The sequence below is a fragment of the Cnephaeus nilssonii genome (genome assembly GCF_951640355.1).
Source record: "Cnephaeus nilssonii genome assembly, chromosome: 14".
Lineage (NCBI taxonomy): Eukaryota > Metazoa > Chordata > Mammalia > Chiroptera > Vespertilionidae > Cnephaeus > Cnephaeus nilssonii.
In genome coordinates, this window is record NC_137085.1 from 4,917,017 (window position 1) to 4,933,418 (window position 16,402).

Genomic DNA, 16,402 nt, shown 5'->3' on the forward strand with positions numbered 1-16,402 from the left:
CAGGATTTTGAGGAGACAAGAGGGAGGGGGCAAGCTCCCCTTTCATTCCATACTAATCCCCTCCACTCTTCAAGTCACAGGATGCTCACAGTGCCTCCTGGAAGGTGTCAGACAAGGAAACTGAGGCCCAAGAGAGGTGATGCCTGTCCCCCAGGGAAAACAGGCCACGCAGGCCAGGACCTGTGTCTCCCGCTCTGCCTGCCAGACCCCCCAGACGCCCAAGGTGACACCATCCTCCTCCCAGGGCAGCTGTCCAGCAGGTCTGCCAGAAAGGCTCCCAGCTGAGCCCTTGGCAGACATCACTAATCGATTGGGACATAGGCCAAATCCCTTCCAACCCTGGGCTCCAGGCAGACACTACCAATCAATCAGAACTGGCCTGGGAGATTCAAAGGATTCTCAGCCGCCCGCCCCGGCAGGGCAAGCTGCCTGGTGCTCTCCCCAGGGCTTAGCTGAGCTCCTGCACGTTGGCCAGCATTCAGTCCACGGTGACCGCGTGCGTGAGTGAGGGAGTGACAAATGGACGCCAGCCCGTGCCAGGTGCGAGGGCAGAGACCCCAGCTGAGAGGTCACGTCTGCCCTCCGGCACATTCCATCCCTAAGGTCTCCATCCCGCTCCTGCGGCTCAGGGTGCTCCCACCTCCCCAGAGCCCTGGGATTGCAGTCACTTCCTTTTTGTTGTTGTTGTTGTTCTTCTTCTTCTTTTTGTTTTTTGTTTTTTTTTTTTTTTCAGAGAGGAAGGGAGAGGGGGAGAGAGATAGAAACATCAGTGATGAGAATCCTTGATCAGCTGCCTCCTGCACGCCCCCTACTGGAGATTGAGTCCACAACCCGGGCATGTGCCCTTGGCTGGAATGGAACCTGGGACCCTTCAGTCCGCCGGCCTATGCTCCATCCACTGAGCCGCACCGGCCAGGGCTGGAGTCACTTCTGCTCCTGCCAGGTGACCCGGCAATCCCTGAAGCCTCAGGTGCTTCATCCCTAAAATGGGAATTACGACCAGACGTGCCTCCAAGGTTGGCGCAGGGTCCCGGAGCCACGGGGGGCCTGTGGCCCAGCATCGGGCACAGAGCGAGAACTCCGAAAGGCCAAGCGGCTCCCAATCTTCCCACTGCACGTAAGGAACGCGGACCCGGGGCCGTGCTATCTGTCCTGGCACTGGGCCCGCTGCCCAGGACGTGCTGGGCGAGCGGACACTGGCGGGTCATGAAGCTCCACCTGGGACGATGAGGGCGCAGGTGGTGGGGCAGGAGATGCGGCTGTCAGGGCTCCAGGACCCCAGCTGAGCTCCCCAGTGCCCGCAGGCCACCGGGCAGGGTGCCCAACACCCAAGCACCAGGGAGAGAACACAACCGTGATCCCTGTGGGCAGCCACGCCCACTTGCATCCTTTTGCACCCCATCCCCCCTCTGCCAAGGACCACGGTCCCAGGTCTCTGTCCCCATGGAGCAACCCCAACTCCCAACCACAGACAGAGCTGGGCAGCCAGAGGCTGAACTGAGAGCTGGGCCGTCTGGTTCCAGACCCTGCTCCAGGGGCCAACATCCTCAGGGCCTCCCTCCTCCTTCCCGGACCTCAGTTTACCCATCTGGACGTTAGGGATGGGGGCAGCTTGACCTCCAGGGCCCGTACAAGTCTAGCAGTGTCTTCTGCATCCTTACTTCCCATTGGCGGGTTTGTTCCACAAACATTGAGCGCCTACTGTGTACCAGGCCCTGTGCTGGGCACCTTGCTCTTCTCTCCGCTGGAAGGCCCCTCCTCCTCCTTGGACCCCAAGTCTCAGCTTCGCAGGCCAGCGCCGGAGCCCTGCCCTGCCGTCCCCCAGCCCCTACTCCCTCCTGTCACAGACCGCGCACTGTGTCGCCTGGTCTGTTGGTCTGCTTCCCTCTGCCTGCGGCCTCCTGAGGGCAGGCTCACATCTCGCTCCTTCTCCCGTCTGCAGGGATTCCAGAGGAAGGTTCCGGAAATATCTCTTGGGCAAATGGCCAAATGAAACCGTGAATTCCAAGTCTGTCCCCCAACCTCCTCCCCCTGGCACAGCACCCTTAGTTAAGCTTTTGGCCTCTGCCTTTTCTTCCCCAAACCACTCCCTGGGAGCCCAGGGAGCCTTCCTAGCCGAGACTCCCTCCTCCAAGCTGTGCCCAAAAGGTGCCCACAAGGCATAGGTGTCACTTTCGAAGTGTCAATGGCTCTGCTGACTCCACCTGGGGTTTGTCCCAACAGACACTCGTCAATACTGAGGCATGAATTCACTTCCCGGGGAGCTCTGACTCAGTCCAGATGCGCCCTCCCAGCTGCGGGGGAAAGGTGAGCGCCCAGACAGATACGCCAGCCCTTCACCCCAAGAAGCCGTGTCTCATTCAGACCTGCTCCCCCTCCTCCCCACACACGTGCATATGGACCTCGTCCACACACATGCACACTTGCTGTGGCATCCTGCTCTGAGCCACTGTGCATTCAATCAGAGGCTCGCGTGCGACCCACCCGTTCCGTAAACACTTGTGAATTCCTACTGTGCGCCCCCAGCTTCACTGCCCCCCGGGGCACCGTGAGCTCAGCTGTTCCACGGCCTCCTTCAGCAAGTGTTCCTCCCAACAGCTGCGGCAACGCCCCCTCCAGGCCACCCCCAAAGGAGATCAAGGGGTTTTCTTAAGCTAGACAACTGCTCAGCCCTCCCCACTGGACCACCTCTTGATTCTTCAGAAGGAGGGGAGACCAAGTCAGCATGGGCGCCAGAAAGAAGGCCCAGAATGGGGCCCTGCCCACGGGGGGACCCATTGTGAACTGACCCCAGGGCCCTTAGCAGAGCTCAAACTCACCTTGGGCCCTGCCCCCCCCGCCCACCGCTAGAGAATCCACCTCCATCCCTGGCCTGATTCCCCATCTAGGTGCCCAGGGGCACGAGGTGTAGCCCTGAGGAGGCTGGGAGTGATGAGCGGAGGCTGGGACCGATATTGACTTCCTCTGGACTCCTCCCTGCAGGCCCTGGTCTCAGAGCAGTTGGCAGGAAAGTAGTGGGGTGTCAATCAAATCAAGGTCATGTTCACCATGAGCTGAGCCCGGAGAACTGACGTCGGATTCACCGATGGCAGAAACAAGGGGCTGATTCTGAGGAACCTAGAGGGAGTCCTGGAGTCAGATCTGAGTTCCAACCCTGTCTCCACCCCTCCTTGGCTGTGTAACATTGAGCAAGACACATAAACTCTAAGTTTGAGCTTCCCGCAGTAAGTCCTGGGTGAGGACAGAATGAAGGCCAAAGTCAGCATTAATAATGCGTTCATCGAGCCCAGCCGGCGGGCTCAGTGGTTGAGTGTCGACCTATGAACCAGAGGTCGCGGTTCGTTTCCGGACAGGGCTCATACCCGGGTTGCGGGCTCGATCCCCAGTTGGGGGCGTGCAGGAGGCAGCGAATCAATGATTCTCTCTCATCATTGATGTTTCTATTCCTCTCTCCCTCTCCCTTCCTCTCTGAAATCAATACAAACATTTAAATAACAATAATACATTCATGGCCACTTGTAATGAGCCAGACACATGGATCCCAAACTTGCCTGCTGTAGGCAGAGTGCTCATAGCTGGAAAGCCGGCTAGGACCTCCTGCTTCCCTCCACGTAACAGTGACGTCTCAAAAGTGAGCTTCAAAAACAAATCGATGAAGCCTTTGTGTGCATTTAACACAGGCTCCAGGGAAGCGAGGGGCAGTATATTTTTGTCCCTACAGGTATCACATAGCCAAGTTCCACGCCTGTGTCCCTGTCACCAGATCACCACTAGAACGGGATTAAGATGCCCTTTTCTGTAGTCCCCTTAAAATATCAATCCTGAAGGAAAAGTCCATCCTGGCTTCTCTGGGCGGCGGTAGGGCAGGGGTGCTGCTGGTCACAGGGGCTCGGGCCAGTTTGAGATTGTCCCCGGCAGCATGGCAAGGACAGAGCCCTGGGCCTGGAGCTGTGGGACCGTGGGCAAGTCCCTCCCGCTGCCAGCGCCCGTTTCCTCGGCTGGAAAATGGAGTACATGCTCCCTAACTTTGCTGAAACCCTTGTTCCTGGCGCTGAGTAGATGCTGCAGAATTGTTTGAGGAAATAAATCTGGGGAATTCTGAAGGGAGCTCTGGCCAGGTGGCTCAGTAGGTTGGAGCATCCTCCCGTGCACCAAAAAAAAAGGTCTCAGGTTCGAGTCCCGGTCAGGGCCCATACCTAGGTTGTGGGTTCAATCCCCGGTCAGGGCAGGTATAGGAGGTAATTGATCAATGTTTCTCTCCCTCCCTTCCCCTCTCTAAAAAAATCAGTAAGGACCTACTCTTGGGTGAGGATTTAAAAAGAAGACGGAAGAGAGACCCAGAGACACAGGGTGGGCTGGCTGGGCCTCTCCTCCCTCCGAGAGACGAAGCTGGTGCAGAGGACAGCAGCCCGAGGAAAGAGGAGCTGCAGAAGACACCCCGAGGAGAGGGTGAACCCCGAGGGGAGGGTGAACCCCGAGGAGAGGGTGAACCCCGAGGGGAGGGCGGCACAGCAGGAAGCTCGCTCTGCCCCACCCCGGCCCCCACAGGGCCCGCCCTGCGCTCAGGCCCTTTTTCCTTTAAAGGGCCAACTCCAGGACCCGTCCTCCAGCAAACCTGACCACTTCAAGGAGACCCCACCCCTCCAGAGCAGCAACCCCCGTCTTCCAGGCCCCCCAGTCTAGAGAGCCCCAGAGATCATAATCCTGTCCCCCTGTCTGATGTCTCAGTCCCCAGCTGGGAGGAGGGGGCCCACGAATGGTTCAGGACAAGAAGGAAAAATGTCCACAAAAGCCAAGTTGTCAAGTTCCGGCCCTCGGTACAGGCCTCCTGCCTGGAGCTCAGTCCTGGCCGGATCCGCTCTGCCCCCTCCCAGCTGGGCCATCCCGAGACTCAGGCAGTCGCAGCGAGGGGGCAGGGGCTTCTGGCCAGGGCCTGCCCCCTCCCAGGGAAGCAGTAAGGGCTCCTGTGGTCTCTATTAGTTAGGAAGGAGGTTACAGAACCAGTGGTTAGGGCTCTGTGTCTCTCACTGCGCGCTGGACCTCAGCAGGTGGCAAGGCCCGGGCAATCAGTGGGGCATGACTCAGAGCCTCCTCCACCAGAAGAGACCAAATTCACGAGGTTTTGTTTTTCCCGTCGGGCAGATGGGGAAACGGCCCTTCCCCGAATATTCCCTGCGGCTCCTCCGCCAAAAAACGTCCAGGAGTCAGGCCCAACATTTGAGATTGTTGGGTACCTCCAAACCTTCCCCCCGCGAGGGTCCCTCAAGGTCAAGCCGGCTGCCCCCCCCCCCCCCAGGCTCCTGCAAAGGCCTTGGGGCTCGCGGGTCACCCGGGGTTGGCAGGGTGAGAAAAGAAGTGCGGTTAGGCCGGGAGCAGGGAGCCAGGCGCACCTGCCGCAGGTGAGGACCAGGCTTGCAGGGTGGGGGAGGGGGCGTCGCCGCGGCACGCTAATGAGCTCACCCCGGCTCCGAGAAGCTGTGCCGAGGGCGGCCGCGGGCTCCAACGTGGCTGCTGAGCGGGGACCCACGTTGCAGACAGCGGCCCCAGCGCCTCCGAGTCCCGCGCAGCGCCGCGGCCCCAGGAGAACATTCGAGGCAGCAGCGGCGTTAGAAGCCCGGGGTCTGTTCGGTATTTGAATAGCACAAAGGAACCGCCTTGGTCTGATTGGCCAGCCCGGGGGCCCCGGGGCGGGCAGCGCCTGTCACTCGGGAGGCTCTGGGCACTCCTATTGGCTTATCCGGTATGGGGCGGAATCCGGACGCCCGGCTAAATAGCTGGGGCCGGGCCGGCCGAGGCTCATTGCTTTGGCGCCGTCTGGGGAGCACGGTCCTGCGGTTGGCGCGCAGCGCGTGGTGGCAGCTCCTCTCGGAGCGCAGCCGACCCGCTGATCCGGGCTCCGTTTCCCCTGCCCAGTGCGCCCCGGCGGCCGGCTGGAGGCCGAAACAGCGGCAGCATTAGGAGCAGCAGCGGCCGCGGCTGCTCCGCCGCAGCCGTCTCCGCGGGAGCATGGAGTGCGCCCTGGACGCCCAGAGCCTGATCAGCATCTCCCTGCGCAAGATCCACAGCTCCCGGACCCAGCGCGGCGGCATCAAGCTGCACAAGAACCTCCTGGTATCCTACGTGCTCCGCAACGCGCGCCAGCTCTACCTGAGCGAGCGCTACGCCGAGCTCTACCGGCGCCAGCAGCAGCAGCAACAGCACCAGCAGCCGCCGCCTCACCACCAGCACCAGCACCTCCCGTACGCGGCGCCGGGCATGCCGGCCAGCGCGGCCGACTTCGGCCCGCTCCAACTTGGTGGCGGCGGGGACGCGGAGGCGCGCGAGCCGGCCGCCCGGCACCAGCTGCACCAGCTCCACCAGCTCCACCAGCTGCACCTCCAGCAGCAGCTGCACCAGCACCAGCACCCGGCGCCCAGGGGCTGCGCGGCGGCGGCGGCGGCCGGGGTGCCCGCGGGCGGCGCGGGGGCGCTCTCGGAGCTGCCCGGTTGCGCCGCGCTCCAGCCGCCGCACGGCGCGCCCCACCGCGGGCAGCCCTTGGAGCCGCTGCAGCCGAGTCCCGCGCCTCTGCCTCCGCCCGCGCCCGCCGCGCTCTGCCCGCGGGACCCTCGCGCCTCAGCCGCCTGCTCCGCGCCCCCAGGGGCCGCCCCTCAGGCTGCCGCTGCCGCCTCCCCTCCCTCCTCCCCGGCCCCCGCCTCCTCCCCTGGCTTCTACCGGAGCGCGTACCCGGCCCCCTCGGACTTCGGCGTGCACTGCAGCAGCCAGACCACCGTGCTGGACCTGGACACTCACGTGGTGACCACGGTGGAGAACGGCTACTTGCACCAGGACTGCTGCGCCTCCGCCCACTGCCCCTGCTGTGGCCAGGGCGCCCCGGGACCCGGCCTGGCTTCCGCCGCCGGCTGCAAGCGCAAGTACTACCCTGGCCAGGAGGAGGAGGACGACGAGGACGCGGGCGACCTGGCAGCCGAGCCCCCCGGGGGCGCCCTGTTCACCCCCTGCAAGCGCGCCCGCTTCGAGGACTTTTGCCCGGACTCGTCCCCGGACGCGTCCAACATCTCAAACTTGATCTCCATCTTTGGCTCAGGCTTCTCGGGGCTGGTGAGCCGACAGCCGGACTCCTCGGAGCAGCCGCCACCGCTCAACGGGCAGCTGTGCGCCAAGCAGGCGCTCGCCAGCCTCGGCGCCTGGACTCGAGCCATTGTCGCCTTCTAGGGACCCCCGAGGGCACGGGGACCCGGGGTCCCGCGGGGCTGGGGCCAGACAAAGACTCGGCCAAGGGGGCGAGAGGAGGGAAGGAACGGGTGCCCGGCCACTCGGGGCTGAGCCTGGGGACAAGCAGGGGAAGGCGGCGAATGTTTTATAAATTGTAAAATAAAAAAAAAGAAATCTTAAGATCTTGGACTTTATTTTTACAGAGAGAAAAAGCGCCTATTTAAGTATGCTTTGTGTTTCTCCTACTGTTTTTTTTTTTCTTTTTATTGTAGAGATTGCAGTGGTGTTTAGCGAGGAGCCAGCCACGTGAGGGAGGGCTGTTGCCCGGAGGAGGTGCGGGGCAGCCGGGGGCGAGACAGGGCGCCGGGGCGCGCCGGGGGCGCAGCGCAGGAGGGCGCAGGGCCCGGGACGCCGGTCCCAATCAGTTGTCAGACCCAGGAAGCCCGGCGCTTGGTGCTCCCGAGTCCCTCCACGGGGTGAGGAATGGGTCTTGTGAAATCCTCAGCAAAAACAAAGGCAAACCCTATCTCCGAAAGGGACGTTTGGGTCACATTTCCTCTCTGGGGGCGGCCTCCAAAGTTCGCAAAATGAGAAGGCAGAAATGAAAACACTTCAACTTTTTTTTTTTTCTTTTCTTCCCGGCGGGTGTCTTGAACCCCTCCTCTCCCCGCCCCTCTGGCTCCGTGCTCTTCCCCTCCTCCACTCGTCTCCTGGACTCAGGGGTGGCGCCGGACACCCCGACACTCTCGGACACTGTTTGGGGACGGGGTGGGGGGCGGGCACCTCGGACTACATTTCCCATCATGCCCAGCACTGCGGTCCTCACCAAACAAAAAAGGAAGTCGATTCCTTCACCTGGATCCCCGGCGGCCCGGAGGGAGGGCGGGGCCGGGGCCGCCGCCTGCGTCGGAGACTTCACGAAGTTCCCGATCAGACGTGGTGTTTGTGTGTGTGCTTCTCAGTTGCACGGTCCTGGTTCAGCCTTCGGCTGCATTTCCTGAAGCCAGCATTGTTCGAGCCTGTGCTAGCCCCGTCCTGTGTCCTCCGCTCGGTAGATTTTGTTTCATTTGAAGCCTCTTGTAAAAAGGTGGGCCTGCAGCCCCTCTGGTTCTCTGCCGTCAGCCTCACGTGAACTCCAAAACCAGTTGCCAACCCTTCCTTCCTCGGCCCTTCTCCCTCCGCCCCCTGTATTTTTGTGCATACTGACATTGTACATCACCGGGTAAAACTGTTCAGATTGTTTAAATTTATAACCTTAATAAAACGTCGATTATAGAGGATGGCGGTGCCTTGTTTTCAGGTCGGCCTGGAGGTGGGGAGAATTGAGGGGGCGGGGGGGGGGGGCGGTGGAGAGCCCTCCCAGCTCTCCTGGCTCTAGACGGACCGGGATCTGCCGACATCCGCAGGGCCAGGAGTGGGAGCAGGAGGGAGTGGGGGAGGCTGGTTGTTGGGGATGAAGCCAGTGCTGCGGGCCTCGGGGTAAGGGGCCTCCTCCCCAAAAGAGACTGCCCCCTTCCAAAAAAAATCCGGCCGTCCCAGGGTCTCCTGCGGGAAGCCCAGCCAGCCCCCTGCACATTTCCTGCCCCGCCGGGGACCCAGGGCCTGGTTGGCCTCCAGTCTGAGCTCTCTCTGCGGCAGGGAAGAGGAGCCGGGGGAGCGGGGGGGGGGGAGGGGGGGGGCTCGGGGCCACGCCCCCTCCAGCTCCTTGCCTCCGCCCGCACGTCGCAAGTCGCACGTCTAGGCTGCAACTTGGGGAAGTTTTTTCGTTTTCTTTTTTCTTTTTTTTTTAAGTTGAGTTTGTTATCACTGCTCCGTGCCACTTGGTGGTGTGCTGGCGGCGGCTCCCTCCCTCCCTCCTCGCGCCCCTCCCCTCTCCCTCTCTCCTCGCTCCGCCCGCCTCTCCCCTCCCCGGCGGAGGGAGCAGGAAGGCTCCGGGCGCGCTCCCCGCTGACCACCTACGGGATGACCTCAGAGCGGGAGAATGTGCCGAGGCCCGAGGAGCGAGCTCGCGTTCTCCCCGCTGGATCCAAACTCACAGCTGGAGCCGCGGCTCGGGCCCGGGGGCGCGCGGGGTGGTTCCAGCATTGCAAACCGGGGGTAGCAGAGGAAGACTGGGAAAAAAAGAAGGAAGGGAAAAATCCAAAGTGGCTGCTTGCCGTCTGTGGGATGTGTCTCTCTCGGTCTCTGCCGCGCGCTGGCTCCCCAGTGCTCTCGCGCTCGCAGCCTCGCCCCTGCGCTCCACTTGCCCGCACCAGCGCCCCCCCCCCGCACCACTCCCGCCCCCGCCCCGGCCTTCACGCCTCCCGCAGAGAGAGGGGAGGCTGCTTCCGAGCCCCCACCCCGGACTCCGAGAGGCCGGCCAGTCCTAGGGGCCCTCTCGGCTCTGGGTCCCGGGGTAGCGCGAGGCGAAGTTCTTGGGGACACTCGGAGCGCGGGGGGCCGCCAAGGGCCGCGATGGGGGTGGGGGGAGAGGGAGGCTCTGGAGGTGTGAGTTGCAGGAAGGAAAGGCACTACCTTCACACACACACACACGCACACACACACACACACACACACACGAGCTGTTTTCTCGGCATCCCGCGGGAAGAGTCGGGGGCTTCCGGGGTGGGGGGCGTGTGCCTCCCCACTCCCCTGTTCCCAGCTAAGGGAAGCGCAGTTGGAGGCAGGGTTTTGGTTCGGTCCCCAAGCCAGTTGCCAGAGCTCCCCCTAGTGCCGCTTCCCCGCCTTGCAGCCACTGAGGCAGCGCGTGGGCGAGGCAAAGCGGGGGCGACGGGACTGCGGGGGGCTGCTGGGCTCGCGCGTGGGGCGCCGCGCCGCGCGTGGATCCTGCCCCGACTGGAGCGCGTGGCTGGGGCTGCGCGGGCCCCGCTCCCAGGCCGCCCCGCGGAGGGGGCACGTGGCCGCCGCCTTTGTTGGGAGCGCCGACCTAGGCACGGAGGGCCCGGCAGCCCAGGGGCGGGGGAGCCCCCACCCCCGCTCTCTCCGGATCCCTAGGGCCAGGCGTGTGGGTGCTGGACAAGAGCTCGGAACTCAGCAGGACCCCGACCAGGTCCTCCTCCGTCTGCCAGGTTTTCGAGCTTCCGCTGCGCCCAGAGACAGCGCATTGGGGTCCGGTGACACGGAGGGGTGGGGACGGGGCGCTCCGGAGCACCCAGCGGAGAGGTGTCCTCACCCTGGTCTTTCCGGGGGCCAGGAACCACGGGAGCCGCACGAAGGGTTAACGCCCCAGCACAGCCCGCAGTGACCCACACACAGCCCGCCGCCCACCGCGTCGCACACTAAGGCCGCCGCGCAGACCCGCACAGCCCTGGCCCTGCACTGCGCGCCGCCTGGGGGCCCAGCAGCCCAGCGCCCTGTCCCCACACCGACGCGCCAAGGAGCACCCTCCCTCCACCCGCCGCCCCGCCCTCGGTCCTAGCACAGCGTGCAGCAAGCCCGCGAGAATGTGCAGAGACTGGGCTCCCAGCACAGCACCCGGATTGGGAGGGGGGGGGGGCGGGCACATGCCTGGCCCTGACCATCTTCCAAAAGGGGAGAGGGGCAGGGGTTCACAGACCCAGGTCTTTTTTCTCCAATAAAAAAGACCAAGTCAGACCCACGAGAGCCCCCAGACAAGACTTGGGGGTGCTGCTTGGGGAAGTAGGGAGATTGGAAGAGACTGGAGGGCCCAGGGAATGACGGGGGGGGGGGGGGGGGGACAGCAGCCTGGAAGCCAGAGCTCCAGCAAGCCCTGGGGCCCCAGGTTAACCAGCACCACCAGCCCCCAGAACACCGCAGGTCCGCCCCGATACCTGGGGTAGGGCTGAGCCAGGCTCCAAGCTGTGCTCCCAGGTGGCGGGTGACAGCCCAGAGCCGGCAAGAGCCGCAGGCTGCCCTCCCTGCTGTTCCTCCGCCACACCCGGAGGCCCCTGGCTGCGCCTCCATCGCGGAGCACAGGTGACGGCGCCCACCTGGGGCCTGGCCTGCGCGGGGCACCTGGCGGGCCGCCGGGGAGGCCGCGGATGAAAGAGCCGTGAAGCCTGGGGTGTGGGTTCCCTCAGGCTCCCAGCCGCTCTCTGAAACAGACGCCGGTCGCACCCGTGTTTTAGAAATGAGAAAACTTACGAAGAAGGGGCCGGTCTTCCTGTTGGGGCTCCCAGTCTAGCGGGAAGAATGTAAAACGGGCTGCAGCACAATGCGAGCAAGCGACCCTGATGCCGGCCAAGTAGGACTGTTGGTAAGTCCCAGCTGGACCCGAACTAGCAGGTCAGGGGCACCCTCCACCCCCACCCCCACCCCAGTGCTTAATGCTCCGTCCAAGAATCCAGGGATAAAGAGACGCAGGATAGGGGTCTCTGTGTCCCGCCGCACCAGGGCTTGCACTGACCGCCCCCCAGTATCTCTCACGGTAAGGGCCAGCAGGCTGCGGAATCAGCTTGGACAAAGTGAGATTTCTAAACTGTGCAGCGGGCAGGGATGGAGCTGGCTTCAGGTGCAACTGCATCCAGGCCCAACCCCCCCCCCCCCTTCTCTCCTTCCCTCCCTCTCGCTGCCCTCGAGCCTCCCACTCCTGTTCCAGACCCACTGCTCACTGGAGGCAGCTGCTGGCTTCCCACCTCGCAGCTCTGCCACCCAAGAGGGCTGCCTCTCCTCTTATTTTCAACTCAGAAAATCTCAGGGAAAGACTCTCCTGTCCCAAACCTGTGGCCGGGATGGGAGGGTGGCCTGTAGCCGGCACCGGGAGCTCATGGGCAGAGAAGGGATGATCTTCCCAGAAAAATGTGGCAGTGGGTGACAGGCCAAAAATGTCCCCAGAGAGAGCAGCGTTTCCACGTGGGTCTTGGGGGAAGCACAGGCCGGCGCTTCAGGGCCTGGGGGACCGAGTACCCCCAGCACAGCTCCGGGAAGGCACATTCTCCTGGCTCCCCGCCGGGATAATGAGGCTTCAGGGCCATCTGGTGCCTCCGGCTTTGCCACTCAGGCATCACCAGGGGAGGGGAGGCCGCAGCTCCGGGGCCAGGGGGCGGGTGCTCCCAGCAGGCTCCATGGCAGGGACAGCGACAGGGGCCACCCTCAGGGGTCTCGGGGGCCAACGTGGAGGAACTTGGCTGGAGCCCATCATGGCAGGTACCCCCGGGCGTCATGACAAGGCTTTGAGGGGAGGCAAGGGGTTGGCCCGCAGCGGGGGAGGCCCGCCTTCACACCCCCAGCCGGTGGGGCCTGGGACATCCAGGGAGCAGGGAACAACCTATTCAAACGTGCGGATAGAAAAGGCTGAATGGAAGCTTGAAATGGTGAAGTGGCTGTGGGGTCACAGATAACCTTTGTTTTATCATTCATGCATTTCTGTATTTTCCACGTTTTCTACAATGAGCATGTATCACTTTTATATTTAGAAGAAAAGTTAACACATATATTTTTCAAAGGAAAATCGTGACATGACAGGTACTACAATCCATGTACAGCCCGCTACAGAGTGTGTGGGGGGAGTGAGGGGGGGAAGCAGCTATAGTCAACCTGTCTGGGGCAGGCTCAACCCCAGAGGGACAGAATGCTCAAGCAGAAAGCCTTCTCACCAGAACACATTCTCTTTGTTAAAAGAAGTGTAAGACAAGCTCACCTCGGGAACATGGTGGAGTAGACATTCTGGAAGGAGCTGTTTCACTCTCCCCTCTGACCCCATCCCAGCTCCGTCCGGTCCTGCCCACCAGTCGTCACAGAATGATTCTCTCCGTTTCTAAATCTCCTGGCCAGGTGGGTGGGTAGTAAGAGGCAAATGTGCTTGAGAAACTTTTTAAGCGACTTTGGCTGAAGTGGCCACACTCGGCAGGAGGAGCACTGGGTCGGGAGTCTGGAGACCCAGGGGCAGGTCCTGGCTCAGCCACAGGCTTACCTTGGGACCTGGGACTGGTCACTTTCCCAGCAGGCCAACATGCCCTTCTCTGAGGAGAGAAGTGCCAGGAGAGAAGGAAGGTCCTAGACCCGTGTGGACACTCAGTAAGTCCAAGAGCAGCCACTGCTCCCAGCCTCCTGTGAGCGGGGGCTGGTGTCCCATCACAGTAAGAAAGAGGCAGGTGGCCGCGTCCCACCCCACATCTGCCTCTGAGCAGGGTCACCTGCCTATTTCGCATACTTATTCAATAACTATACATTCATTCATTCATTCACTCATTCATCCTATATAATAAAAGGCTAATATGCAAACTGACCAAATGGCAGAACGACCAGTCGCTATGATGCACACTGACCACCAGGGGGCAGACGCTTAACACAGGAGCTGACCCCTGGTGGTCAGTGAGCTCCCACAGGGGGGGGCACCGCTCAGCCATAAGCCAGGCTGATGGCTGGCGAGCACAGTGGCAGTGGCTGGAGCCTCTCCCACCTCCTCCGTGGCAGCGCTAAGGATATCTGACTAACAGCTTAGGCCCGCTCCTCGGACATCCCCCAAGGGCTCCCAGACTGCGAGAGGGTGCCAGCCAGGCTGAGGAAACACCCCACACACACACACACACACACACTCCAGTGCACGAATTTCATGCACTGAGCCTCTAGTTCAAATATACACTGAGTGGCCAGGTTATTATGACCACCTGACATTTGTAGGCACATTAGCCGTACACTGCATCGTATGGGATATGGAAGCCGAAGGCCTGTTCGAACCCCTTTGCTGTCTGCAGTTACCAAGATAAAACATCTCCAATTCACACAGGAACACAAGGATTGGACAGTCGAGCATTGGAAAAAATGTCATGTGGTCCGATGAATCACGTTTCCAGTTGCATCATGCAGATGGCAGAGTGAGAATTTCGCTGAAACAGCATGAAAGCATGCACCCCACATGCATGAGTACAACCCTTCAAGCTGGTGGGGGCAGTGCTATGGTTTGGGGCATGTTTTCCTGGCATGATTTGGGCCCTTTAATTCGTGTGGAACAACGTCTGAATAGCACAACATACCTAAGTATCGTTGCTGATCAAGTTCATCCTATCATGTTGATGGCGTATCCCAATGGAGATGGCTTCTTCCAACAAGACAATGCGCCATGCCACGGTGTTCGTATTGTGCAGGAGTGGTTTCAAGAACATGAGGGAGACTTTACCTTGCTTAGGTGGCCCCCACAATCACCAGATCTCAATCCAATCGAGCATTTGTGGGACGAAGTTAAAAGAGCCATCAGGCTCCTGGTTCCACAACCATCAAATCTCACAGAACTGGACAGTGCTATCCATCAGGCATGGTGTCAGATTCCTCGCATCACCTTTCAACATCTCGTGGAGTCATTGCCAAGAAGAATCGCCCCAGTATTGAAGGCAAAAGGTGGCCCAACGAAGTACTGATGGGGTGGTCATAATAACCTAGCCACTCAGTGTGTATTGAGTGCCCACATATGCCAGGCCCTGGACTAGGTAAGCATCAAGGGTACAGCCATGAACAAGACAGACAAGGGCCCTGCCCTCATGGAGCTGACATTCTGTGGGGGAGACGATAAGTAAATGAACCAATAGATAATTAGATAAATCTTATGGGAAAATTAAAACAGGGCTAGAGAGAAGGTGATATATTTGAGCTGAGACCTGAATGGCTCAGCTATGTTAGTCAGTATAGTATAGACTATGCTGCGATAACAAGTTAATCCCAAATCTCAGAACTTTAACAACAGCGATTGATTTTTATTTATTTTTTTTGACCATGCAAAATCTGTCTCCATCGGACAACTCTCCTCGCTGCTCTTTTCCACGTGGTGACTCAGCAGTTCAGGAGGGAGAGAGCCTGCCAGGGAGGTGACTCCTCACACTCACTGCCCTTGGCCGAAGTAGCCCTATGACCCGCCTGACTGCAGGGGCCGAGCAAGGGCCGTGCTCCTGGGGCCTAGGCAGGAGAGATGAAGCACAGCTGGGTGAGCACTAGAAACTTCTACCATACCAGCTGGACAAGCAATGGTGGGAGAGTGCTCAGGCAGAGGAACAGCAAATGCAAAGACGAACACGGGAACAAATCTGGTATGTGCCATGTGTTGGAAGAAGGGTGACATGGCTGAGGGCAAGGGGGGGGGGGGGGGGAGTGGCAGGAGACAGGGCCAGAAAGGAAGGCAGGGATGAGAAGATTTGGTTACAAGACCCATGAAGGAACTTCACACAGTGCCTGCTCCGTGGGGGGAGGGGGCTGGGGAGCTGAGAGAGGGGACAAACCAGTATAACCACCGTCTGGGACAGCTGCCCCAACCAGTTCTCCTGGTCCTGCTGGGCAGGCCGAGTCTCCAGGCCAGTCCAGGCTCTGTCCCTCTTCCCAGGGCACTGGTCATGGACACACCATCTAAGGGGCCCTCAGCACCAAGGGAGGATGGGAGTCGGCTCTGGGGCTGCGTGCAGGCTCCGTGTGCGACACCGCTCCCTGGTCGTTGTTAATATCGGATGAGTGACTGTGGACCAACAGGCACAGGGCCCAGCACCAGAGGGCTTCCTGGGGCCACCTCACCCAGGGCAGCCATCATGGCCCCAAGCTCAGCGCAGCCTCCAGAGCCACCCTGGGTGCCAACAGGGCTCTCTGCTTTCCAGGTGGCGATGGACTCTCGGCTTCCCGTCGAGGAGTCCCGTCCCCTGTCGATAAAACGAGGAGGCGTGAGTGCCCGCCTGGCACACAGCAGGTGCCCAATAAACAGGAGCGGAATATCGTCACCGTCAGTGCTGCCCAGATAACTTGTCCCTGCGGCGTGCACAACGGGCTTCCTGCTGCCTCTGCTGCGGAATAAGACGTGACCTCAGCCCAGCCGCGTGGCTCAGCGGATTGATGTTTCTCTCTCTCCCTCTCCTTCCTCTCTGAAACCAATACAAATATATTTTTAAAAAATTGGTGAGCTAAGAAGTAAGAAGATGCACCTTTCTCCAGAGAGACCCGATCAAGATCTTTGTACTCTGGAGCTGGGGGAGGGGGGACGGGGGGACGGGGGCGGACAGTGGAGAAAGTGCCCTATAAACATGGGATTTTTTGTCTTCCCATAAATTGGCACTGTGTTTTGTAAAAAGGTGAATCTTCCAGAAGGTGTCTGGGTAGGACATGGTCCCAGTAGACCAAGGCTGCGGGTTCAATCCCCAGTCGAGGCACATACACACATCAACCCATGAACGCCTAAGTGAGTGAAACAACAAATCATGGTTTCTTTCTCTCTCTCTCTCTCTACCTTCCTCTCTCTCGACAAGCCATCTTTCTAAAA

At 60.8% G+C, this 16,402-nt stretch overlaps 1 protein-coding gene and 2 long non-coding RNA genes across 7 annotated transcripts in view; 2 read left to right on the plus strand and 1 right to left on the minus strand.

Moving 5' to 3' along the window:
* LOC307111462 overlaps nt 1–5,612 on the minus strand; it is a 58,327-nt gene extending 52,715 nt beyond the window's left edge. For 4 of the 5 annotated variants that reach the window (XR_013814572.1, XR_013814573.1, XR_013814574.1 and 1 more), the window contains exon 1: nt 5,461–5,612. This is a non-coding gene — a long non-coding RNA (uncharacterized lncRNA). Of the gene's footprint in view, nt 1–5,390 lie in introns of all 5 variants that reach the window. The other variant, XR_013814576.1, reaches the window with a different exon arrangement.
* A 201-nt stretch (nt 5,613–5,813) lies between these two features.
* On the plus strand, nt 5,814–8,443 carry IER5L (immediate early response 5 like). Its single transcript, XM_079790746.1, has one exon. The coding sequence runs from the start codon at nt 6,007–6,009 to the stop codon at nt 7,210–7,212; it is 1,206 nt and encodes a 401-aa protein (XP_079646872.1). The 5' UTR covers nt 5,814–6,006; the 3' UTR covers nt 7,213–8,443.
* Nucleotides 8,444–11,120: 2,677 nt separating this feature from the next.
* On the plus strand, nt 11,121–16,000 carry LOC307111412. The gene is made up of 3 exons (XR_013814565.1): nt 11,121–11,428; nt 14,945–15,191; nt 15,747–16,000. It is a non-coding gene; the product is annotated as an uncharacterized lncRNA (long non-coding RNA).
* The last annotated feature ends 402 nt before the right edge of the window (nt 16,001–16,402 follow it).

What these genes read in the sequence shown, in the direction of transcription:
- IER5L (XM_079790746.1), top strand. Translation starts at nt 6,007, where the DNA reads ATGGAGTGCGCCCTGGACGCCCAGAGCCTGATCAGCATCTCCCTGCGC.